The sequence below is a fragment of the Polypterus senegalus genome, chromosome 1 (assembly GCF_016835505.1).
Source record: "Polypterus senegalus isolate Bchr_013 chromosome 1, ASM1683550v1, whole genome shotgun sequence".
Taxonomy (NCBI): Eukaryota; Metazoa; Chordata; class Cladistia; order Polypteriformes; family Polypteridae; genus Polypterus; species Polypterus senegalus.
The window spans coordinates 156,952,490-156,978,460 of NC_053154.1; the positions used below are offsets into that span (position 1 = coordinate 156,952,490).

At 38.8% G+C, this 25,971-nt stretch overlaps 1 protein-coding gene across 1 annotated transcript in view; it reads right to left on the bottom strand.

Annotated features, from left to right (window-relative positions):
- Positions 1 to 4,194: 4,194 nt before the first annotated feature.
- Positions 4,195 to 25,971, bottom strand: part of klhl6 (kelch-like family member 6) — a 50,328-nt gene continuing 28,551 nt past the window's right edge. Inside the window, exons 5-7 of the mRNA XM_039760877.1 lie at positions 21,870 to 22,072; positions 21,249 to 21,462; positions 4,195 to 4,683 (exon numbers count right to left, since the gene is read on the bottom strand). Of these exons, the coding sequence (XP_039616811.1) occupies positions 4,382 to 4,683; positions 21,249 to 21,462; positions 21,870 to 22,072 (719 nt within the window). The 3' untranslated portion in view covers positions 4,195 to 4,381. The remainder of the gene's footprint in view (positions 4,684 to 21,248; positions 21,463 to 21,869; positions 22,073 to 25,971) is intronic.

Below are 25,971 nucleotides of genomic sequence, written 5' to 3' on the forward strand. Positions count from 1 at the left end.
GGACCCCACTTTCTTGCTTCAGCAGCATGTATTACTTCATAGTCTTTCGATGAAGACCAAGATCAATGTTCTAGCTCCAGTGGTTTGTGTGTAATCATGTGACAGATGGACACAACCCTTAGCATTTTATATATATATCTACTGTATAAAAAACAATTAGGTCTCTGTGCCCAGTACGTCTGAGCTATTTGATTGGTCAGTTTGACTCTGGTGTGATTGGTCAGCTTGGCTTTGGTGATACGACAAAAGAGGAAATGTGAATGGGAGATGCATGAGGAGCAGTAAAGGCTTATGAAGCAGAGAGTTGCCTTCAGAGACAAGAAGCATGAAACTGAACAGGTGGTGAGAAGGGTATCTCGAAAATAATGACAGATTCTGAGAAGCAGGCTTTATGGGAACGTGTTCGAGAGTACCCCTACTGCAAAATTTAAACACTAAAATACGTAATGATTAACACTAGAAGTCCCAGAGAGCATCCATTTGGCTTTTCTACCTATAAAACCCGCAGGACAGCCGATGGGCTGGAAGGCTTTTAGCTGATATCCTTAATCACCTGTGAACAGATGCTTTTATTATGCAAACAAGGTGGGGCCATGCTGAGCCACTAAAAGGAAACTTGTGTTTCACTTCGCCATCTTAGGGAGAAATCAACACACATGGGTTTTTTTTCTTTGTTGCTGAGATTTATTGATAAAATAAAAAAACAAACCAACCATTTGTACACATATTTACAAATAATAATAAAAAGTGAGTGAGTACATTTCAGCAATCACTCACAATCCTGGCACTGCCATGGTATCTCTAGTCTGCATTTACCACATGTGTATCAGTGAACACATCGCACAGTGGCATGATTGTTCTTGCATTTGTGTTTGACCTGACAAATGGCTCTTTTTCCAGGGCTAGGTGTGGAGGGTTGTGTCTGAAGCAACTGTTCTTTTCTTGACGCCTTCCCAGCCATATGAAAGTTAGCCAACTCTCTTGCAAGCTCCACCAGGAAGTCCACCCGTCTTTCCTGCATCCCGGTGCATGCTTGATACAGCACATGTGCATTCATTGCTGCCATGTCAATCATGTTATAGAACACGGCAACTGGCCAGCGCCCTGTTCCTGTGCGGACAGTGTACTCCCGCACCATCTGGCCCATCACATCCACGCCACACTTTGTGGTGTTGTAAAAGGTGACAGTGTTTGGCTTCCTTTTGGTGGTATTATCAGTCTGAACCACGCTGTGCATGCTGCTAAGAATATAAACGGTCTTCTTCCGTTTGGCCGCATACGCCGTCAGCGTGGCAGCAGTGGTTGAAAACACCTAAGAAATAAGATAAATTGTTATTTTCATAGCACTTTTGCACACAATGACACACTTGGAGGTGTTGATTCTAAAAATTAGAAACACATAAACATAGAACCACAAAAGACCTGCAACATACCTGAGTGGTGAATTCATTCCGATCTGTGTGTCTAGCGGATTGAGGAATTTCCCGGCGAATCTTGTTGACTGTGCCGAGGATGGTGGTTTTCCGTCTAAGAAGTTTTTGCACAAGTGACAGCGATGTGAAGAAATTGTCTGTGGTAACATTTCTGCCCTTGTCTAGGAATGGTTCCATCAGCCTCATCACTACATTTTCAGACAGTCGTTCCCCACTGGGACGATTGGGGTCCTTGCCAAGATATGGGAGGACATTGCAAATGTACTTGGATTTTAGGTCGCAAGCCACCCAAAACTTGATTCCAAACTTGTCAGATTTAGTTGCAATATACTGCAGGAAACAGCACCGAGTCTTTGATGGGAAAAGCTGTTCGTCAACGGTGATATGTAGACCAGGGTTGTAGGACGTGATGCAGTTGGTGACAAATGATCCCCACAAAATGGAAATTGCATCGAACTTACCAGTCTTTGCTCGATCACTGCGGGTGGACCTGTCATCAAAGTGTAGGTGTCGCATGATGTCTTGGAAGCGGTTTCGCGGCATAGTTCCAATGATGTGTGGGTTTCCCAGGTTTGCTGACCAGCAGTCACGTAATGATGGAACCTTAGTAAGCCCCCGCAAGATGACAATTGCAATAAATGCCATTAGTTCGAGATACTTTTCCTGGCCTTAGCCGATGGCTCTCCATCTGCGGTGTACGCTTCTATTGGGGTGAAAGGGAGACAGGTCCCCACTTGTTCTTCATGCCACACTGTGCCATCTTTCGCTGTCTCTGTGAGGTCAGTCCCCAAACAAGCCTCTTGGCTAAAGGAGGGTTAGAAAAGTCTGGGACTTCTAGTGAAATGAAATATCTTCCTAAATAAAATTTATACAACTAGGGTTAGGGTTACTAGCTAACCCTAACCCTGCACACACAAAAAATGTAAACTGTAAAAAAGGTAGAGTGGATATTTTGTGTCACTCTGCTCTGCTCTTTTAGTATTTTTCACTTACTTGTTTGAAATGAAATAGGAAATAATATGAAATGAAATATCTTCCTAAATAAAAAGATACAACTAGGGTTAGGGTTAGGGTTACTCGCTATCTGCATTTTCTTTCCTTGGAGAGGAGGTTCGTACACCACAGAATTCTTGAGGGCACTGAAGTAGTAGGCTATGTGCAGTGAGATTTTATCCACCTCAGCACAAAAGGAAGTTCTCTGCTTTTATCAGCCCTCCCTCCCTCCCCCACACAAACAAACAGGCCACCAACAACCATTAACCCCCCTCCCCCACTCCCCTGCAGATTGCTCAGGTAATGACCTAATTTACACATGAATTGATGCTAATGTTAGCCAAAAGAGTAGCCAAGTTAGCAGCCTCTTGGCTAAAGGAGGGTTAGAAAAGTCTGGGACTTCTAGTGTTAAAACATCCAATTACGTATGATTGGAAAGAAGAGCCGTCCTATTCGGAATTTGAGTGGCAATTTTTTTTTTTTATTTCAGTAGTCAGATCATTTGATCTGAGGCCATATGTTTGGCCACTTGGCTAAAAAGGGGTGCTGATCTCATGAGATCTTGACATCTAGTAGACAGATCCATGTTCAAGTCACAGTGGAGGCAGCACCTCTAGAGCCAGCGGGGCAGACAACAATAATGCAGGAAACTGCTAAAAAGGAGGCTTACTACGAGTGTCTCTAGATGTGACTGGTGGGATGGAGGTGACAGCTGGCCAAATCAAAGACTCATGTGGGCATAAAATCAGACTTCGAAGATCTTCTGAATATAAAAGAATGCACTGCAGGAATTGTCCATCTTGGTTATTTAAAAGTTGATTAGCACATGCAAGTAAGAATTTTAACTGTACCCTGTACAGTTTGACAATATTGACCCAAAGGCCTTATTAAGGGTACCATTTCATTCATCATTTTTGTTTATTTTTGGTGACAGTTTCTGATTTTCTTGACCACAAAAATGCAATATAAGTTTGCAATGGGAATTCTAACATTTTTGCCTTTGGGACACATTTAATGCTTCTAGTCAAGCCGATATTGTTAAGAATGATAATTTTCAAATCATAAAGTAAGCAAAAACAATGCAATGCAGAGATGAAACAAACTAGATATTTCAAAAAAACACAGTTTATTTATGTAATTGTTTTTGATAGAAAACTCAACTTTTGTTCTCTATACTGTTTCATGCTTACTTATTATCAGTCATTATTACTTTACATTGTAGTTTCAATGCGTTAGTCTAAATGGTGAATGGCTACATGTGAGTGTTGTGGGTCTGTGGGTGTCCTGTGAAGGACTAGGTCCTCATCCAACGTTATTTTTTAACTTGTGTCCTCTGCAGCTGGCATAGGCCATAACAAAACTTCACACTGAGCTATTTAAGCTCGAAAATGTTATGTTTTTTTCATGAAATTGACTCTTCAGCTTCCTTCTTTTCAGATGGTATGGTTACTCAGTGAGCTTGCAGATTCAGAAAACTGAGTCCTGTCCCTAGCCTGGTCACTGTTAATGTGTTCTCTGTGTGTTTGTGTTGCCTTTCCACAGATATTCTTGTTTCTACAAATATCCAAAAGTGCTCAAACTGGCATCTCTAATTCGGTCCAGTATCAATATTATTGCTACTGAGATAGGTTGTGAGTATCTGACCCTGCACTGGAGCAGGCTGATTTACAAGATTTAGATTAAATTTCGTACTGTAGATATAGATTTTGAATGTGACTTGGAGCCATTAGGGTGAACATTCATATACTATTTAAAAAATGAAGCATAGTTTTTAAATGTCTGTATATTGTACTGAAATGTATAACATTATAACAGCTTACAATTTGACAGTAAAAACAGTAGACTAGAAGAAAGCAAGCCATTGTTCCTCATTTTCTTCTCAGCTTCTGTCATTTATTGCTCCCAAATGCTGAGTGATTCCACCAACAGCAAATTAGTTAATTTATGTTTTTAAATCAGACGGAAATTGCGCCTGGCACCATCCTCCGTACATGCGAGTAGGATTTCCTAACCGTGACACTCCCATGATGAGACACCCCTCTAGGCAGGACACATTCTTCAGTCAGCTTCTGGGATTCTGCATCCCAACAAAGTACAGTGGCAATGACTTCATTTTTCTCATCACGACCTCCAGTGATAAAAATCTTGTTGTTGCAGGCAGCGATCCCACAGCTGGCTCTCTCATGGGCAAGCCTGGTGACCAAACTCCATGAATCAAACCTGGGGTTGTATGAGTACAGTGCTTTCATTGCACCACCTGCAAAAAAAAAAAAATACACAAACACATATCACCACTTTCACCAAAAATAAACTAAAATTATGAGATGATGGGATAATGGTTTGGTGGTTAGTGGTTGCCCCTTTGTTCTGTCTACATGGATTTAGCATGTTTTCAACATTTCTTTGTATGTTCTTCCCAGCTGCTACACTTTTCTCCCATATCTCCAAAGACATGGTAGTTAGGTTAACTGGTGCTACAAGTGTGGGTATATGCATGTCTGGGCCCTGTAACTAACTGGCACCTTGACCAAGACTGACTCCTACTTTGCGTTCAGTGTTTCTTCAACAGGCTCTGGCTCCACATAACCCTAAACTGGATTAAACTAGATTTGAGAAAAGCAGTATAAATGGCTAGCTCTAAATACTAGAACCTCTCAGAAGAGCTAAAGCCAGGGGCAGATGTTTTAATTTAAAATATGGCTGCATTCCTTTAATTTCAAATAACAGCCATAGAAACACATATATCAACAACTTATTGCTATCAATCATTCTGTACCATTCGGAAACTGCTACCTCTTTAATCATTATACATAATATCCTAAACGTTTCAAACTTAATTAACAAATATAGGGTCACAAAGGCTTGAGGCCTTCCTGCCAGCATCACATACAAACTGTGACAGGGAGTGAAAGTCCACTGCTTACTGAGAAAAGGTCAATTTACAATTGCCACTAAATCTGGTACAGATATCTTTGGGATGTGAGTTGTGGCCTGCAGAGAGCGCTCCTGCTCCCCAAACCTAGCACAGTCAGACACGAGGCACAAGTCCAGCACAACACAGGCTTTTATTTATGTGGGAAACGCTTCCCAAGCCATTTCCCAAAACACCAATGCACATAGCTCAGTACAATAAAAGCACTCAGCACTCAGCACTTTGTTTTCTTATTATTTTCTCCATCTCCATCTCCATCTCTCCCTCCACCTCCACTCCTCCTCCAGCAAGCTTTGTCCTCCACCTATGACTGAATCTAAGAATGAATGCAGCTGGCTTCTTTTATGCTGCACCTAGGAGTATTTCTGGTGACCCATTAGTTTGGTCCAGAAGCACTTCCGGATGAGGCAGAAGTCCGATGAAATAGGGCTCCGCAGCACCCATAGCATCTCCTGGCAATACCCTAGGAACCCAACAGGCTGAGCCCCCAAAGTCCAACTCTCAGTGTGTCCTGTGGTGTCACTGCAACCCAAGGGGGCTGCCGTCTAGCAGTCTGGGGGAGATAATACACTATGCCTGCTCTTTACCTTCGTCCTTCCAGTTAATAGGCCTGCCAGCCAGGTAAGGGCCCTGGCCATCCGGCACAGGGTGTTGGGGTTTAAGTCTGGGCCACTAGATCCATTAGGCAGCAGTACTTATCAAGTATAAATACTGTATTGTACCATTTCATTAAGTAAAAAAAATAAAAAGTGTTTCTTCTCAGATATGCTAACAAAATTAAAGCTCTTGAAGCTATTCGTGAAAATGGCACTAAATATACAGAGGAGCTTAAAAATTGGACAAAAACAATTTTTCAGTTGCATTTGTTTATTTTTTTTTTTCAATGTTTTGTAAATTGGCTGTCTTTCAAGACTAAGTACTTGATTATTTGTTTTCTTCACTTTGTTGTTCTCTCAGATTGGTCTTCTGGCTGTAGTTTTGGATTAAATCCATAAGGCTGTTGGTCCTGTCCTCTCTTCAAGTTATTTAAGCTGTCTGTTTTTCAATTGTACAAAAATTCTATAAACTATAGTTATGTATTTACAAAGTAAATGAAATAAAAGGTGCTTGTTTCTAAAAGGTCAAAGGGTCATTTGACTCTTTCTTAGAGCTTGCATAATGTAAACAAAAAGTACTCCACCGATAAAAAATTAACTCTTGGAAGCAAAGTAAATCTCTAGAGAATTTAGATCTTAAAGCAGTGGCCTGAACAGAAATCACTTTCAGTGGCTTTTGAATAATCTCCAATTACAATCAGGGCAAGCAGCTAAACAAAGTAATGACCAACACACATGCCGCCATGATCTCTTGGAATTCTTAGTTATTCAGTCAGCTTTGGCTATAACTTACATTAGTTATTAACTACAGGTATTTTGTAAGATAATTGCTATTGTCTCTGAATTAATCATGTTCAACATTTCCAGACCAATGTCAAGGTTAGTTTGACATGAATTTATTTTTTAGATGCAGAACTAAATCATGTGCATACAACAATTAGATAGATAGATAGATAGATAGATAGATGCTCCAATGAATCTGATGATAGAAAAGAGATTAAATCATTCTTAGAAACACAGCAAAAAGAACAGTGTGCTTAAATACTAGGCTGAACTGCAATAGACAGTTGGTCTTTAACAGTTTGTACATGTTGTGTGTTAAGCAGGTCATCCACATGAAGTTCAGTATGTTTGGGACCAGCAAGTACTTCGATGGGAGACCATTCAGGAAAAGCTTGGGTTGTTGCTGGAAGATGACACCAGGGGGCACTTACACTGTGCTCTGAATGTGGATCCCAATGCCCCAGTGCAGTGACATGGACACTTTGCTGTAAAAAAGACACCATCCATCAGATGAGACATAAAACTGACGTCTTGACTCTCTGTGGTCATAAAGATTGCTAGGTATCTTTCAAAAAGAGCTGGGTGTATCTCAATGTCCCGGCTAAATTGTCTACCACGGCCTAGTAATTCTGACCCTTTAATCTTCCCCTTTCTCTAAATGGCTATCTTTCTCGCCTCTTCACCACCTAATATCTATGTGTGGTGAGTGTACTGGTTCAAAAATGGCTGTCATCATATCATCCAGGTGGTACAAACTGGTAGTGATTGAAGTGGCTCCCCACTCACTACATAAAGCACTATAAGTAGCAAAAAAAAGTGCTACATAAATGTAATTAATTATTACTACAAGAGTGGCTGCCTAACAACAAGCTGATTGCAAGGTGATTATCTGCATTATACATTTACCAGCTAGCTTATTCAAGATGCATCCCTTATCCACTGCATGTTTTGTGCTCAGAATTTCTTGCCCGTGAGTAGTATAATGTCAGGCGGCTTCTGTCAAAATTTAATCCAAATTTGATTGATGAGATTAAACCCCGCCCCTTTTTAATCGAAGACCGGAAGTCCCGCCCCTCACTCACCGGATGTTTTGTTGACCTTTGATGACCTTTCAGGAAGTCCCCTCCCCACATCCATCTCCTGTTTTGTTGACCTTTGATGACCTTTATCCGGGTCCATTGATGACAGGAAGTCCCTCCCCAACCACCTGTTGTTTGTTGACCTTTAGCCCTGCCATCTGTTTTTCCCAGGAAACTGTCAAGGGCAATTTGATGGATGCCCCCCCCCTCCTTGAACCCCCCACCACCACCCAGCCCCCCTTGAACCCATCACCACCCCACAACCATTTCCCAGCCCCCCTCTTCCAAAGACAAGTTCAGGCATGTTCCTATCCATACCCAGACAGCAGCACATGATGTCTGGCCCCCCTTCTTCCGAGGACATACACACACATGCTCCGGTCGGACCGATCTAACTTGTCGCCATTCCTGCCAATATTGCTTTAGGTAAGAATCCTTGTATCTATGTAACAATTATTTTTAAAATATCTATCTAATCGTTGCTATATCATTTGTAAACCCCCTTGTATTTTATCAAAGCCAAAACAGCCTTTCCTTCCCATCTCAGTGAAAATCCTTTCACAGAACAACAAATGACATCCAACTCACAGACTTGACATGTCAGGACACCTCTGCGCAAACGGCTTTTAGCAACCCCTGCGTGCCTGCGAGCTGGTCAGTCCCAAAAGCTCTACGAGGCCCCGAACAGATACGTAGCTGTAAGCTGCAACCTGTATGCCCCTGGAGCGCTGCTAAGTCATATGCTCGGAGCGCTGACACAGGTTTAGTCAGACCCTACTGACGCTGTGAAGCGCAACTGCCTTAACAAAGTGCTGTGCTTTGAAAACCCATTACCCCTCCCTCCTGGCCATCTCTGCGCAGATTCAGTCCAGGCGTGCGCAGGCTTGTGAACAGCTGAGCGTAATACCCCACTTCTTCCATTCCCAAGACGCATGGGTCTTTAAAAGTTAAAGGCTTTCATGATAACGTGTAAAACCCGAGATAACTAGTTCGCTATAAGACCTTTAAAAATCACACAGTTAAATAAGATGCAGCAGTTCCCTTATAAATCACGTTGGAGACATCTAAATGCTAAATGAATTAATATATTTATAATTTGTATTTAAATCGATCTAAAGCCATCCCTTGTTCTAACCCTGTTAATCCTCCCCTCATGAAGAAACGCGTTTAGTTTTTTCTAAAAGTTTGAATGCCTTAATCAGATCGGATATCTCAGGCTAGAGAAAGGAACTTTAAAATACTCTTTGTCAAAACAGGTTTTTCCAAAGCCCTCACCCTCACCTCCAAACCTAACCCCACCTCCGGCCGTCTGGAGTTGATAGGGGTCGCTGGTGATTCGGTATCGAATCACCCTTACGCTCTTAGGACTGGGGTCAGGCCGTTGATGACCCTTAACCTCGTGGCCGAAAGGTGAAAAAGGTCTTATGGAAATGCGTGCAGATGATTAAACAAATCTACTGAGTTACAATGGAATCTATTAAACAAATTCTGGACTTTTCATCACCCATCCAAAGGTGTTGTTTTTAAACACCGGACAACAGACTTTACACGGATGTCCGGCCAAAATGATGGCAAAACACCTGATATTACAGATCACAGGGGCACATTCCAAAAAACACAGCTTTTTTGGGTATATAAAAGTGTTCAGACCGGTCCATTACTCAGCATGCCGTTAATACTGAAAGAGGACACCGAATCTCGTCGGAAACATCAAGGATCACGGTATGGCATATTTTTGATTATTATATGCGCCAAACAAGTATGTTTTTAGAAAACGGCTGGATGAACCCTTATATTTTATCCTTACTATGAATAAATTCCAAGTTTATTCTCAAGTGCGTGCGTGCGCGCACTCGTGTGTAGGCGCATGAGCGAGCGCATGTGTGCGTATAATATAAGATGTAGCATTTATATCCATCTATCTGCGTGTACGACGATTAATGTACAAATTCACAGGACTGAAGCAAACAATATTGGCTTTTTCATACCGAAAAGGGCTTTACAATCAAGTAGTTTTTGTCTCGGCGTCTGAAAATTCAAACAGAGCCTCTTCTCTGAGAATACTCAGGCATGGTTTAAAAGCGCAGGCCGGTTGTGTGTGTGTGTGTGTGTGTGTATCAGCTCTGGCGTAGTAAGAGGTCGGTATAGCGAATGCTTAATAGACATAAGGCAACTGTGTTTTCATTCATTTCGCTAAATGAAAAGTAATTATTTTAATACGGAATAGTAGCCCCCAAAGGCCGGGTGATTTTAGATGTGCGAGTAATATAATTATTTTTAAAAGTAATCCCACACTGCACAAGAGAGACAGATTCCACGTGTGTTTTAGGATTTGCTGCGGTCAGTGATGACTTAAATTTTTTCCTTAGCTCATTTCTATAACATAGGAGCCTTTTGACAAAGGAAAACTCTGTACACTTGTGCATTTAAACGGAGATTTAAGAAAGCAGGTTTCTACCTTAGACAGATTACTCACCTTAACCCAGTTTTGTACGTGCATGTAAAAGCACTCACTGTTGTTACACTAGCACAAAATTGATATTTTCTGTCTACTCAAAAACTAAAATTATTTCTATTAACACAGGTGATAACTGGAAAGCATTTTCACTATTTTTAATTAAAAGTTAAACAGAAAAGCTCAATTATGATTTTTGTTTTGTCATGCTAGGGTCCTAGGGTGACACTTGTGCCCTTTATACTCTCTTATGTAGACCTTAACACATATTCTTATCAAAATAGTTCATCACTTCCCAATTCCTGTAACTTCAGGTAATTACACAGAGCTCCATAACAGGCAAGAGAAAAGTATTATAGGTCAGATACACAGAGCCATAAAACAAAAGCACTGAACGCCACACAACCTGGTATTGCTAGATGTATTTTGTTACCTGGAGAAAAAAAACGAAACATTTTTAGTAGCCACGTAAAATGACCAGTTGCTTTAACATGAAAATAAAACATCTTTAGAAAATAAAGCATCTAAAAGCATCTTTGTAAAGGACCGATTTTAAAACATAAGAAAAATCCTTGTTTCCAAAAGAGTTCTGCCCATTTTTCCAGCAGTTTTCTTGACTGATCTCATTTTAAATGATAATAGCCAGTATAAAGTCCTAAAGGAACTGGGTAGGAACTGGAGACATCTGATATCTTCTAGCATATCTTTTTTGCGAACAGAGTTTTCATAACAGTTTTAATCGAGCCCTTAACGTTTTTTGAAAGTAGACCACTATTACCAATATGTCCTTTTTTAAAATTAATGATATACCATAGATGCATATTTTATTATAATTACTTAACTTTTATCAACTTTTATCTAACTCAATATTTATTTTTCTAGTATCAGAATGTAGTTCAAGTTATTTTGTTTTCGGTTCAATAGATGTATTTTTCATATTTGATTCTTTGTTTTTCACATCTTTGCCCCTTTTTGTTACTTGCCCCTAGGGGCCATCCCACAGTTTGAGAACTACGGTTGTAGGGGATTATTTGTAAAACGCTCTGTGGCACTTCAAGCTAAATTAGATTTCCTTGGTTATTCAGCCGTTCATCGGTGTTCCATTTTGTTATAAATTGTATTTAGTCTCTCTTTATTTACTAAACATTTTATATTTTGAATAGAAAACAGTTATTTTGTTCAGGCTTTAATTTAAAACCGCATTTTCATCAACAGGCTATAATCACTTTGGTACTTAGGATGCTTTGTATAATACAAAGTTTTAGAAATTCTGTTAATGCTTGGTAATAGCCTTCCATTTTACATCAGTTATGAACCCCTGAAAATAAGAATGGTTATAGTAGGTTATAGGAGCCTGTACACTACAGGGCCAATGATTAGGCTTATACTGGACACGTTAGGCAAATCAGGATGGAAATTTTTAGTAAATAGTTACATAATATTATATGTTTTTTACAAGGATTAAAATTTTACTAAAACTTTGTGGTTTATTCTTTCTTTTAGTTAGTCCAGGTTACATAGGACAGCTATCATTGAAAACTGCTTTTCCCTCTGTTTGTGAAAAAGCACCCTTGGTTTTGGTAGCATTCAGGGTGAAGGGAATGTAAGTTTAAACTGTGATTCCAAGAGTCAACAAGTGTCTGCAAACGTCTTGAATACGAGTCAAAGGACCAGGGTTTGTGCAGGGATCATAGTCGGGGCAGAGTTAAGCTAGACATTATTATTCCAAAATGTAACATTGACTTGCTCATATCACAAATATAAGATAGTAAAACTAAAATTTACAAATACTAAGTCACAGAGGAGATTAAAAACATAATTAAGACCGGATCAACAAGGGATCACCCCAAAATCACAGCACACTACAACAGAACCTACGTTTCTGAGGTATATTATCAGCTAAACTGTCATCTGTTTACCAGTTCCACGGGGTTGCAAAGAGTTAGGGAAAAACGTTATTTAACATCTGCTAGTATGAGGCTAATTAACATTAGCCGGTTATTGTTAGAATCTTATCTGGAACTAAAAGTCAGGTTTGTGTTCCTCCTGATTCAGGAAGAACATTAAATATTGGAGTTTAGAATATGAACTAGACTGGTAAGGACATTTATGCCTAAATAAATAAATAAAGTTAATTATGAAATAAATAATTACATGAAAAAGTGGATTTATAAAGGAGTTATTACAATTTGAAAAACTGCTGTGATGTATAAAAAACATTGATAGGTGACAAAACCAGCACGAAAAGAAACCTTTTGAAATAAATAAGCTTTTTTGACATGCGTAGTCTGGAATAGTCTGAATATGTCTTAAAGAGTTCATTTTTTAATAAAACAAAAGGCAAATTAAAAATAATAAATAGTAAACCGAATAAAACACAGAAGTATCATTTAATGATATCAATTAGTGTTAAGTATTATCAAGCACCGGGATCTATTTATAAGGATTATTTAATTTAGTTATAAACAAAATGATTGGTTGCATTTTGCTTTGAAATTAACAATAGTTTGATAGAGCTTTAAGAATTAGAATGCAAGACAAACCTATACACTTAATAACAAATATTGATGCAATAGGAGTATCTCGGATCTCTGTTTTATTTTAACCTTTTGACAGGGAAGTATACCACCTATATTGAAAATGAACAGCGCCGACATGCTAACTAAATAGATATAATCGAAGATGTTTTAGAATATGGACCTGGGCACTAACCCATGAATCTGACAAACTAAAGGGTCTTCACTTAATTGTCGAACTTCCTGTGGGTGCTATGGATCTCGTAATGGAGAGTGCAAAAGATTCTAGAATCTTTACTCTGTAATGGTCCATATGACGGAGATCTAGCGCCTGTGTCCACAGTGTTAACCAGTCATAGGACATGATGTTCAAAATTCACCTAGGGTTTTTCAGAAGAGATAGGACAAGTGCGCGTGTGTTCTGTATTCTCTTTTCTGTATTAACTATTCACAATGACCATACTCCCGAGACCTTAGGTTTTTATGCAGAAGTACATTTCACAGACCGAATAAGAGACATCCATCAAAATGTTCTTGACACAAAGGAGGCCCAATCAGGCCGGTGGGGTGGGAGTCTCTTTTCAAAGAGTCTTTGCCCCCAAGCGGCCTGGATTTGTCGGGCTATAAAAAACTTTTTCAACGACCCTCCATCCTTGACGGTGAAAGAAATTAGGGTTAGAATTTAAAAATCAAATGGTACTTTATTGGTCATTTTCAAAAACAATATTAAAATTGAAAGAGGTTTTACCAACCACTTCAAAACATATTACAACTAAACAGCGTGATTAAAAGCAGACAAAAAATACTGGTGATCTCACTGGTACATTCAGTTCAGACACTTCATCTGATTTTCCAGGACGTATACCCATAAAACCTTAAAGGTCCATCAGACCTATTAGGTCCATAAAATGGCGTTTAGAGAAAGTCTCAGCTATTTCAGGTATTTTTGAGTAAGAGTCAGCGTCCATGTTATGAAAGGCTTGTACAATCAACTCATGAATAGAATGTTCATTTTTCCAATCATCGACAGCACTTTGTACAAAGGCGTGAATCTGGTGAAAAGTAGAAAGATGTTGAAGCAGCACAGAGTCTTTATGACTAGGCTCCTGAGCCACGGTTTGTGGAAAACAGACAGCGCTGTTGCTGAGCGGTCAGTGTCAAACAGACACGTAGGCGTGTCTGGCTGGGTTGGTCTATTAAACATCCCTGCCCGGTACTTTTAGGTGCCTATGCGTTATTATATCCGGCAGAGCGTAATCAAACTCTTGAACAGCTTTGAGCCTTTCAAATGTCTCAATCAGGGTCCGTCAGTTTGTTCAAGGGCCATGACTGCACAATCCCATCCTTGGGTGATATGTTCCAAATGGCTGGCGCCTGTATCAGGTCATCCATGGCCTGAATGGCTATCTCCTCACCCTCTGCTAGGAGCCCTGGAACATCATTAGCAGATACAAAAATGTCAGGTACTGTGCGGTTCTCCAGGAAACGATCCGACCAATACATATCACCATGGGTAGGTACCTGAGGCTCAGGATCCTAGATCTGGTCAGTTCAAGGCATAAGAAGGTCTGGCCAAGAAGATTGGTCTGGAGGTTAGCTGTTAGTCGTAGAGTACTCGGAGTCGGGCACGATAGCCTCAGGTCAAAACAGGCCATCGTAGGTGGCCGTCTGGTCCTTAGACCATCATGCCTGATCAGGAGCATAGCCTGAGAGATGTTGATTGTTAACCGTTCAATACAACGTTGTTGAAAAAGCTTTTTATAGCCCAACAAATCCAGGCCGCTTGGGGCAAGACTCTTTGAAAAGAGACTCCCACCCCACCGGCCTGATTGGGCCTCCTTTGTGTCAAGAACATTTTGATGGATGTCTCTTATTCGGGTCTGTGAAATGTACTTCTGCATAAAAAAACCTAAGGTCTCGGGAGTATGGTCATTGTGAATAGTTAATACAGAAAAGAGAATACAGAACACACACGCACTTGTCCTATCTCTTCTGAAAAACCCTAGGTGAATTTTGAACATCATGTCCTATGACTGGTTAACACTGTGGACACAGGCGCTAGATCTCCGTCATATGGACCATTACAGAGTAAAGATTCTAGAATCTTTTGCACTCTCCATTACGAGATCCATAGCACCCACAGGAAGTTCGACAATTAAGTGAAGACCCTTTAGTTTGTCAGATTCATGGGTTAGTGCCCAGGTCCATATTCTAAAACATCTTCGATTATATCTATTTAGTTAGCATGTCGGCTGTTCATTTTCAATATAGGTGGTATACTTCCCTGTCAAAAGGTTAAAATAAAACAGAGATCCGAGATACTCCTATTGCATCAATATTTGTTATTAAGTGTATAGGTTTGTCTTGCATTCTAATTCTTAAAGCTATCAAACTATTGTTAATTTCAAAGCAAAATGCAACCAATCATTTTGTTTATAACTAAATTAAATAATCCTTATAAATAGATCCCGGTGCTTGATAATACTTAACACTAATTGATATCATTAAATGATACTTCTGTGTTTTATTCGGTTTACTATTTATTATTTTTAATTTGCCTTTTTAAGTTTTATTAAAAAATGAACTCTTTAAGACATATTCAGACTATTCCAGACTACGCATGTCAAAAAAGCTTATTTATTTCAAAAGGTTTCTTTTCGTGCTGGTTTTGTCACCTATCAATGTTTTTATACATCACAGCAGTTTTCAAATTGTAATAACTCCTTTATAAATCCACTTTTCATGTAATTATTTATTTCATAATTAACTTTATTTATTTATTTAGGCATAAATGTCCTTACCAGTCTAGTTCATATTCTAAACTCCAATATTTAATGTTCTTCCTGAATCAGGAGGAACACAAACCTGACTTTTAGTTCCAGATAAGATTCTAACAATAACCGGCTAATGTTAATCAGCCTCATACTAGCAGATGTTAAATAACGTTTTTCCCTAACTCTTTGCAACCCGTGGAACTGGTAAACAGATGACAGTTTAGCTGATAATATACCTCAGAAACGTAGGTTCTGTTGTAGTGTGCTGTGATTTTGGGGTGATCCCTTGTTGATCCGGTCTTAATTATGTTTTTAATCTCCTCTGTGACTTAGTATTTGTAAATTTTAGTTTTACTATCTTATATTTGTGATATGGGCGAGTCAATGTTACATTTTGGAATAATAATGTCTAGCTTAACTCTGCCCCTGACTATGATCCCTGCACAAACCCTGGTCCTTTGACTCGTATTCAAGACGTTTGCAGACACTTGTTGACTCTTGGAATCACAGTTTAAACTTACATTCCCTTCACCCTGAATGCTACCAAAAACAAGGGTGCTTTTTCACAAACAGAGGGAAAAGCAGTTTTCAATGATAGCTGTCCTATGTAACCTGGACTAACTAAAAGAAAGAATAAACCACAAAGTTTTAGTAAAATTTTAATCCTTGTAAAACACATATAATATTATGTAACTATTTACTAAAAAAAATTTCCATCCTGATTTGCCTAACGTGTCCAGTATAAGCCTAATCATGGCCCTGTAGTGTACAGGCTCCTATAACCTACTATAACCATTCTTATTTTCAGGGGTTCATAACTGATGTAAAATGGAAGGCTATTACCAAGCATTAACAGAATTTCTAAAACTTTGTATTATACAAAGCATCCTAAGTACCAAAGTGATTATAGCCTGTTGATGAAAATGCGGTTTTAAATTAAAGCCTGAACAAATAACTGTTTTCTATTCAAAATATAAAATGTTTAGTAAATAAAGAGAGACTAAATACAATTTATAACAAAATGGAACACCGATGAACGGCTGAATAACCAAGGAAATCTAATTTAGCTTGAAGTGCCACAGAGTGTTTTACAAATAATCCCCTACAACCGTAGTTCTCAAACTGTGGGATGGCCCCTAGGGGCTAAGTAACAAAAAGGGGCTAAAGATGTGAAAAACAAAGAATCAAATATGAAAAATACATCTATTGAACCGAAAACAAAATAACTTGAACTACATTCTGATACTAGAAAAATAAATATTGAGTTAGATAAAAGTTGATAAAAGTTAAGTAATTATAATAAAATATGCATCTATGGTATATCATTAATTTTAAAAAAGGACATATTGGTAATAGTGGTCTACTTTCAAAAAACGTTCGGGTGCTCGATTAAAACTGTTATGAAAACTCTGTTCGCAAAAAAGATATGGTAGAAGATATCAGGTGTCTCCAGTTCCTACCCAGTTCCTTTAGGACTTTTATACTGGCTATTATCATTTAAAATGAGATCAGTCAAGAAAACTGCTGGAAAAATGGGCAGAACTCTTTTGGAAACAAGGATTTTTCTTATGTTTTAAAATCGGTCCTTTACAAAGATGCTTTTAGATGCTTTATTTTCTAAAGATGTTTTATTTTCATGTTAAAGCAACTGGTCATTTTACGTGACTACTAAAAATGTTTCTTTTTTTTTTCCCAGGTAACAAAATACATCTAGCAATACCAGGTTGTGTGGTGTTCAGTGCTTTTGTTTTATGGCTCTGTGTATCTGACCTATAATACTTTTCTCTTGCCTGTTATGGAGCTCTGTCTAATTACCTGAAGTTACAGGAATTGGGAAGTGATGAACTATTTTGGTAAGAATATGTGTTAAGGTCTACATAAGAGAGTATAAAGGGAAAAGTGTCACCCTAGGACCCTAGCATGACAAAACAAAAATCATAATTGGGCTTTTCTGTTTTTAACTTTTTAATTAAAAATAGTGAAAATGTTTTCCAGTTATCACCTGTGTTAATAGAAATAATTGTAGTTTTTTGAGTAGACAGAAAATATATCAATTTTGTGCTAGTGTAACAACAGTGAGTGCTTTTACATGCACGTCCAAAACTGGGATAAGGTGAGTAATCTGTCTAAGGTAGAAACCTGCTTTCTTTAAATCTCCGTTTAAATGCACAAGTGTATTTACAGAGTTTTCCTTTGTCAAAAGGCTCCTATGTTATAGAAATGAGCTAAGGAAAAATTAAAATCATCACTGACCGCAGCAAATCCTAAAACACACGTGGAATCTGTCTCTCTTGTGCAGTGTGGGATTACTTTTAAAAATAATTATATTACTCGCACATCTAAAATCACCCGGCCTTTGGGGGCTACTATTCCGTATTAAAATAATTACTTTTCATTTAGCGAAATGAATGAAAACACAGTTGCCTTATGTCTATTAAGCATTCGCTATACCGACCTCTTACTACGCCAGAGCTGATACACACACACACACACACACACACACACAACCGGCCTGCGCTTTTAAACCATGCCTGAGTATTCTCAGAGAAGAGGCTCTGTTTGAATTTTCAGACGCCGAGACAAAAACTACTTGATTGTAAAGCCCTTTTCGGTATGAAAAAGCCAATATTGTTTGCTTCAGTCCTGTGAATTTGTACATTAATCGTCGTACACGCAGATAGATGGATATAAATGCTACATCTTATATTATACGCACACATGCGCTCGCTCATGCGCCTACACACGAGTGCGCGCACGCACGCACTTGAGAATAAACTTGGAATTTATTCATAGTAAGGATAAAATATAAGGGTTCATCCAGCCGTTTTCTAAAAACATACTTGTTTGGCGCATATAATAATCAAAAATATGCCATACCGTGATCCTTGATGTTTCCGACGAGATTCGTGTCCTCTTTCAGTATTAACGGCATGCTGAGTAATGGACCGTCTGAACACTTTTATATACCCAAAAAAGCTGTGTTTTTTGGAATGTGCCCTGTGATCTGTAATATCAGGTGTTTTGCCATCATTTTGGCCGGACATCCGTGTAAAGTCTGTTGTCCGGTGTTTAAAAACAACACCTTTGGATGGGTGATGAAAAGTCCAGAATTTGTTTAATAGATTCCATTGTAACTCAGTAGATTTGTTTAATCATCTGCACGCATTTCCATAAGACCTTTTTCACCTTTCGGCCACGAGGTTAAGGGTCATCAACGGCCTGACCCCAGTCCTAAGAGCGTAAGGGTGATTCGATACCGAATCACCAGCGACCCCTATCAACTCCAGACGGCCGGAGGTGGGGTTAGGTTTGGAGGTGAGGGTGAGGGCTTTGGAAAAACCTGTTTTGACAAAGAGTATTTTAAAGTTCCTTTCTCTAGCCTGAGATATCCGATCTGATTAAGGCATTCAAACTTTTAGAAAAAACTAAACGCGTTTCTTCATGAGGGGAGGATTAACAGGGTTAGAACAAGGGATGGCTTTAGATCGATTTAAATACAAATTATAAATATATTAATTCATTTAGCATTTAGATGTCTCCAACGTGATTTATAAGGGAACTGCTGCATCTTATTTAACTGTGTGATTTTTAAAGGTCTTATAGCGAACTAGTTATCTCGGGTTTTACACGTTATCATGAAAGCCTTTAACTTTTAAAGACCCATGCGTCTTGGGAATGGAAGAAGTGGGGTATTACGCTCAGCTGTTCACAAGCCTGCGCACGCCTGGACTGAATCTGCGCAGAGATGGCCAGGAGGGAGGGGTAATGGGTTTTCAAAGCACAGCACTTTGTTAAGGCAGTTGCGCTTCACAGCGTCAGTAGGGTCTGACTAAACCTGTGTCAGCGCTCCGAGCATATGACTTAGCAGCGCTCCAGGGGCATACAGGTTGCAGCTTACAGCTACGTATCTGTTCGGGGCCTCGTAGAGCTTTTGGGACTGACCAGCTCGCAGGCACGCGCAGGGGTTGCTAAAAGCCGTTTGCGCAGAGGTGTCCTGACATGTCAAGTCTGTGAGTTGGATGTCATTTGTTGTTCTGTGAAAGGATTTTCACTGAGATGGGAAGGAAAGGCTGTTTTGGCTTTGATAAAATACAAGGGGGTTTACAAATGATATAGCAACGATTAGATAGATATTTTAAAAATAATTGTTACATAGATACAAGGATTCTTACCTAAAGCAATATTGGCAGGAATGGCGACAAGTTAGATCGGTCCGACCGGAGCATGTGTGTGTATGTCCTCGGAAGAAGGGGGGCCAGACATCATGTGCTGCTGTCTGGGTATGGATAGGAACATGCCTGAACTTGTCTTTGGAAGAGGGGGGCTGGGAAATGGTTGTGGGGTGGTGATGGGTTCAAGGGGGGCTGGGTGGTGGTGGGGGTTCAAGGAGGGTGGGGGCATCCATCAAATTGCCCTTGACAGTTTCCTGGGGAAAACAGATGGCTGGGCTAAAGGTCAACAAACAACAGGTGGTTGGGGGAGGGGACTTCCTGTCATCAATCAACAGGGACCCGGATAAAGGTCATCAAAGGTCAACAAAACAGGAGGTGGATGTGGGGAGGGGACTTCCTGAAAGGTCATCAAAGGTCAACAAAACATCCGGTGAGTGAGGGGCGGGACTTCCGGTCTTCGATTAAAAAGGGGCGGGGTTTAATCTCATCAATCAAATTTGGATTAAATTTTGACAGAAGCCGCCTGACATTATACTACTCCCGTGGCTTCTTAAAACCTGTTAAACTTCAATTATATTTAGAAAGAAGCATGATTGCCTAAGGAAGTGTTTTTAAGCGGGAGATCATAACTAAACAAAGGAAAATGTCTGATCAAACACAGAGTGTATTTAATATTCAAGTGCAAAAAGTCATGCAAAACAGGAGAAAGCTTTGTTTAACTAGCTGCTGTTATGCAGAGTAAAGTCATACATGGTGATATAATACATTTGCTTATCAACTTGAAAGTACATTAAGGTCAGTTGGTTAATTGAGTCTTGCAGAAAGAAAATTGTGTGATCCAGTAAGACGAATCAACAAATATAGCAGGGTCTAGTCAGCTACTTGTATTTATGAAATATTACTTTGATAAGAAATAATGTAAAATGATGGTTGGGGGACACCAATCTGAGAAAGGCATATCTAACTGACCAATTTGAAACAAGATCCTGTAACTAATATATGATATTTATTTGTCTTCTACAGCAAGCAGTCATGTTCTTCCTGCATTGAGTGTCATGTATGCCTGTGGCAATATGTAGCTTGTGAAGTGGAAAGTGATTTGTTTAGGTTTGAACTTGACAGTTTCTGTGTTTTGGTTTAATTTGTAATATCACTCTTGTTTGCTTGATATATGTTTTTCATCCCATTAAATTATTTTCCTTACTTATGTTTTTCTTTAACCAACAGAGGCAGGAGTATGGGGGCACAGAACTCTTTTTGCCTAGGGGCGTCTGATTAGGTTAATCTGGTCATGACCTGGGGGGAAGTAATAATGAAAGTGGGTAAGAAATTACTCCAATGTGAAAGCAGGCTGGAAGATGTTGAGAAGGAACCTAATTAAGATTATAAAGATAAATGATTGAGGTAAGGGACTGGATTAAATTAAATGTGGTTGAGTCTACTGTATAATGATTCAGAATATAAAATTAAAACAATCCCGAGAAATGAAGTCCATAAATTGTTAGGATTACTAACCTGCAACATAAATGTGTTCTTTAAAGGTGACTGCATTAATGCACTTTGCCTCAACTGGCATTGGCGATTTGAAACTCCATTCGTTAGTAGATGGGTCAAAACACTGAGTTTTATCTGTGGAGAGTTTCCCATTTGGTCCACCTCCAATTACATAAAGCTTCTCATTGTAGGCTGATGCCGCGAAGGAGCTCACGTTTAGCATGAGGGGTGCTGCCTATCAGAAATATGAAAAATCCAAGTTAGGTTCAGGCACAATAACTGAAAGTTACAGGAACTTTTACAAATGAATACTACAACCATATTTTATTAATTAAGCAGAATGCATTGATATCAAGTTCTTATTACACACTGCCACTAAAACTGTAAATTGTTCCTAAAACTTTTTCTGTTCATCCAAAGAAACAAGAGTAACTAATTTTTTTATTGAGTGTTCCAGATTATTGTATTTGGCTTTAGTTTGCTTCTGTTTTCCAAGCACAATGTACCGTAATGTCAGTAGAAAGATACAATAAGTGCTTTACATATTTCAGAACTTAAATGTACCAATTTAAGACATGTTCATTTTTTATTTTACTGGACAACAATATCTTAGTATTGAACATGGATTGATAAAAAAATAACCTGTGTCCAGCAGTTATGAAAGGAATCATAAGCTTCCACACTGTTCTGTCGCTGGATTCCATCGAAACCACCAATAACGTACACCTTTCCTCCCAGCACAGCCATTTTGTGTCTCCACCTGCCATTGTTCAGATATTCTAATTGGATCCACTTGTTCAAGGAAGGATTGTACTTCCAGGCATCATGTTGTGTCTCTTTACCTCCTATTTGAAGAAACAAATCAGAAATACACAAGACCCATGAAGATGAATGAAGATGACTTCGTCCTGTTGTTTTTTGAAAGGTCTCAGTTTATATAGTATGAATAAATTATAATATAAATTTGTCTCAGTCTATATAGTAACATAGATAGATAGAACCTTATTTGTCCCCAGGGGAAAAGTTGGAAACTGTTTAAATGAAAAGTACCTGAAGTAATGAATCACTTAGGAACAGGGATCATAATAAGAAGAAGCTTCATACAGGCTTTCAATATGTAAGAATATACAGTATACTAAACAAATACTTTGAAACATTACAACAGGAAATTATCCTGAGACCCATTCAAGGTGACTTTTGCCCTGTGCCCAGTGATGCTGGGAAAGGAAGTAAACAGTGGCACAGCATTGGACTAAATGGGTTGAAGATTTTTTTTTATATAATTCTAGGTATTTAAGCAACACTTATAACAGGAGATAAAAATAAAGACATGTAAAGCATACAGTTAATTATTTACCAGGACCCTTTGACAAAATCCTGAAAGATGCCCTAAGAATGTGGATTCCTAAAACTAATAAGCTGGAAATGTATTAATAATATGATCATAAAATAAAGTGCATTTTTGAAAAGAACAAAATACAGGAATTCACATGAACATAGGGAAGTATAACTAAGGATTCGACAGAATTAGTAAATTTACAGTAGACTCAACATATTACCAAGCTGTTGCTGAACACTCTGCCAGCCATGACTATACTTTACCTTCTTCTGAGGTCTCATGACTAACCCCTGTTGTAAGCAGGGTGGGTTCTTTGGGTAGAGGACTCAGCAGTGCTGATGGCATAACTTAACATTGGATTCAGCTTGGTGATTCTAGCAGGTATAGATAAAGAAGCCATTGAAAGAAAGAAGAGTTGAGGTCAATAGTCAGATCTGTAAAAAACAAACAACGTAAAGGAGCCAACAAGTACTGGGTAAAAAACATAAGCCAAAGGTTGGAATGCAGAGCCGGAAATCAAAGACAGACAACACACATTAGGAATGCAGTTAAAATTAAACCAAAGTTCAATAACATTAAAGACCTTAGGGTATGAATAATATTTTTGAACAGAAACTATTTTATGAGAAACAATGATTACTAAACCGTCATTCACATGAATGTCAGGGCTTTCAGTTTGAAGGTTAATTAAGTATGTAATACACCTGCAAACATTATGTGATTGGTCCATAGCTAAGGTTGCCTAGCAACTCCAAAACAGTGCTACTTGTAAAAGCATAAGGTAAGTAATGGGCGTGGCCACAAGCAAACAACAAAAACGAGGTTTGAAAGAAGAGGAGGTTCTAAAGTTGCCGAAAGGTGTAATATGGAATAAACTAAACGTTAGGAGGAAAACTGGTTTTGAAAATTGTTAAAACCAGAATGTCTACTTAGTGAAACATGCAAAAACAGAGCATATTATTGGAAATAAATGAATACCCTGAACTTTCTGAATATCCAGAAATGCATAAAATTGTATATTTTAAAATGACTGAGAAATAGTTAATGAATGTAATACATTTTTCACTACTGTTTTCACAGAAGAAGAAATAAACTGGACTCTTCAAATGGAAATAAAAGTAAGTTCCATGTTTAAGGACCTTAAATTGGAAGAGGCAGTCAATTAGTCATCATTATCATTCCAAACAATTGTTTTCTCACTCTCTCTGTCAGAGGTCTAACTAGAACAGTGACCTTGTCTATTCTTACACACAAAACAGCGTTTCAGAAATGTCATTATTCCTTTTGGATACAGTGATAGCAGTATGGCTGAGACTGAAACAGTCTTCAAAAACACACAGCAAAAATCTATAAAAATATAAATTTATTTGTACCTAGCAAGTAGCTTAACTGGGAAAAGAAAGTCAAAAAGGGGGGTTATCAAATGAGAAAATATATATTTCACCAATGTTTTCAAGAAAAGTATCAGACGGAATTAAAATCTCAATTTATTAAGCTAGAAGAGGGAAACGAATGTCATAAACTGGGCACATTTAAGAAGTATAAAGCCACCAGCCTGCCTAGGCGTAATGATATTATTTCTAAACCATTAATTATGATATTCAGAATATAGATTAATTATAGTGCAATGAAATCTAAAGCTGAATCTAAAGGTCAAAGAAAACTACATAGCACTCTTAAATTCAATTAGATGTCCTGGTTAGAGTGGCAGTGCCTACACCAGCAGCACTGAACACAAGGCAACAAAACATCTCTGGAGATGGCACCAGTCCATCAATGGGACCTCTCATGCACACACTCAGGCTAGGGCCAATTTGGAATTATCAGTCAACGTAACCAATATCTGGGCTGTGGAACTTAAAACCCATAAAGACACAGAAGGAACATGCAAACTCCAGGTGGTCAAACATGAGACATGGGATTCTAATCCAGGGCAGTAGATCTGTAAAGTGGTAGTACTGACAACTGGGCTACCAAGCTGACCCCGAAAAAAAAAAAAACTACTATAATGCCCTCAACCTTTCATCCATAATCCAACCCAATACCCTAATACCAGGTCACAGGGGTCTGCTGGAGCCAATCCCAGCCAACACAGGGCGAAAGGCAGGAAACAGGTCGCCAGCCCACCACAGGGCACACACACGACAAGGACAATTTAGAATCACCAATGCACCTAACCTGCTTTAGACTGTGGGAGGAAACCAGAGTACCCAGAGGAAACCCACACAGACACAGGGAGAACATGAAAACTCCATGCAGGGAGGACCCGGGAAGCGAACCCAGGTCTCCTTACTGTGAGGCAGCAGCACTACCACTGCACCCACCGTGTCACCCATCAACCTTTCAATCATTTTATTTACTTTATTGTGAAGGATTGGAGCACACTGAAGTTGTCAGTAACCACAAATTATGTGATGGAGGCCAAAGAAATAAATGAAAACATCCTTGAAGACAAAAATAAAGAACTTTATTACAACAATAAAGAACACAAATGAAGGACTAAATGTATGAATCAATACAATTTATAAATTGTAAATAAAATGAATAGCCTTCAAATAAAGAGCTTTAGTAGAAGAGCAAACACTACCAGTTTAGTTTGTAGCAGGGGCACCAGCAGTGTCCCACTCACAAACTTCTCACTTCACTTCTGAAACTAGAGAAAGTAGCACATTAAGAGAAGACATTTTGGGATGTGGGAGAAAAACCCATGCAAACAACAAACATAGATAGCAAAGTTTAGATAGACATTCATGCTAGACATCACCAAAAATGCCACAAACATGAAAAAAGCTCATGTTCTCATGCTGAATAACTCATATTTTAGACTGACCAGTTGTATGCTCACAACATACCAAACACGTGTATTTTTACTACAGATTTGTTAAGTAAAATATGTCCAGAAAATGCTCTTGTGAATGAAAATGGAATTTACTCAAATGCAAATGAGCATTGCAATGCAAGAAATGGCTAGTTACCAGCTAATGTAGTGCCATTTTGCTGAAGCTCTTTCATTGGATGAAATCTTCCTAACCTATACATTTCTTTTGTATATATCACCATGTTCTTTTAAAGGAGTGCGAAATATGATGTATGATGACACCAGTCTCTCCATTCATATGTAGCTTTCCCTACCTCAGAGTATTTAGCTGTATAACTTGGTTGGCAGAAAATTAAACGAAGGGTGAAAACTTGGGTTGAGCCCAGTCTCTGGGCTGATTAATATATTCAAGCAGACATCAGCTGCTAAACATTTTAGCATATTGCATATCAGTTTTTCAAACACAAACCCCTCTTTTGTTACAAAAGGCTCCAATTTTCCTTAATTAAAACATCATTTTTCACTACAGTACAGGGTCCATAATACGTTATTAGAAGGACTTGATGGTTTTTAATTGGTGGCTGACA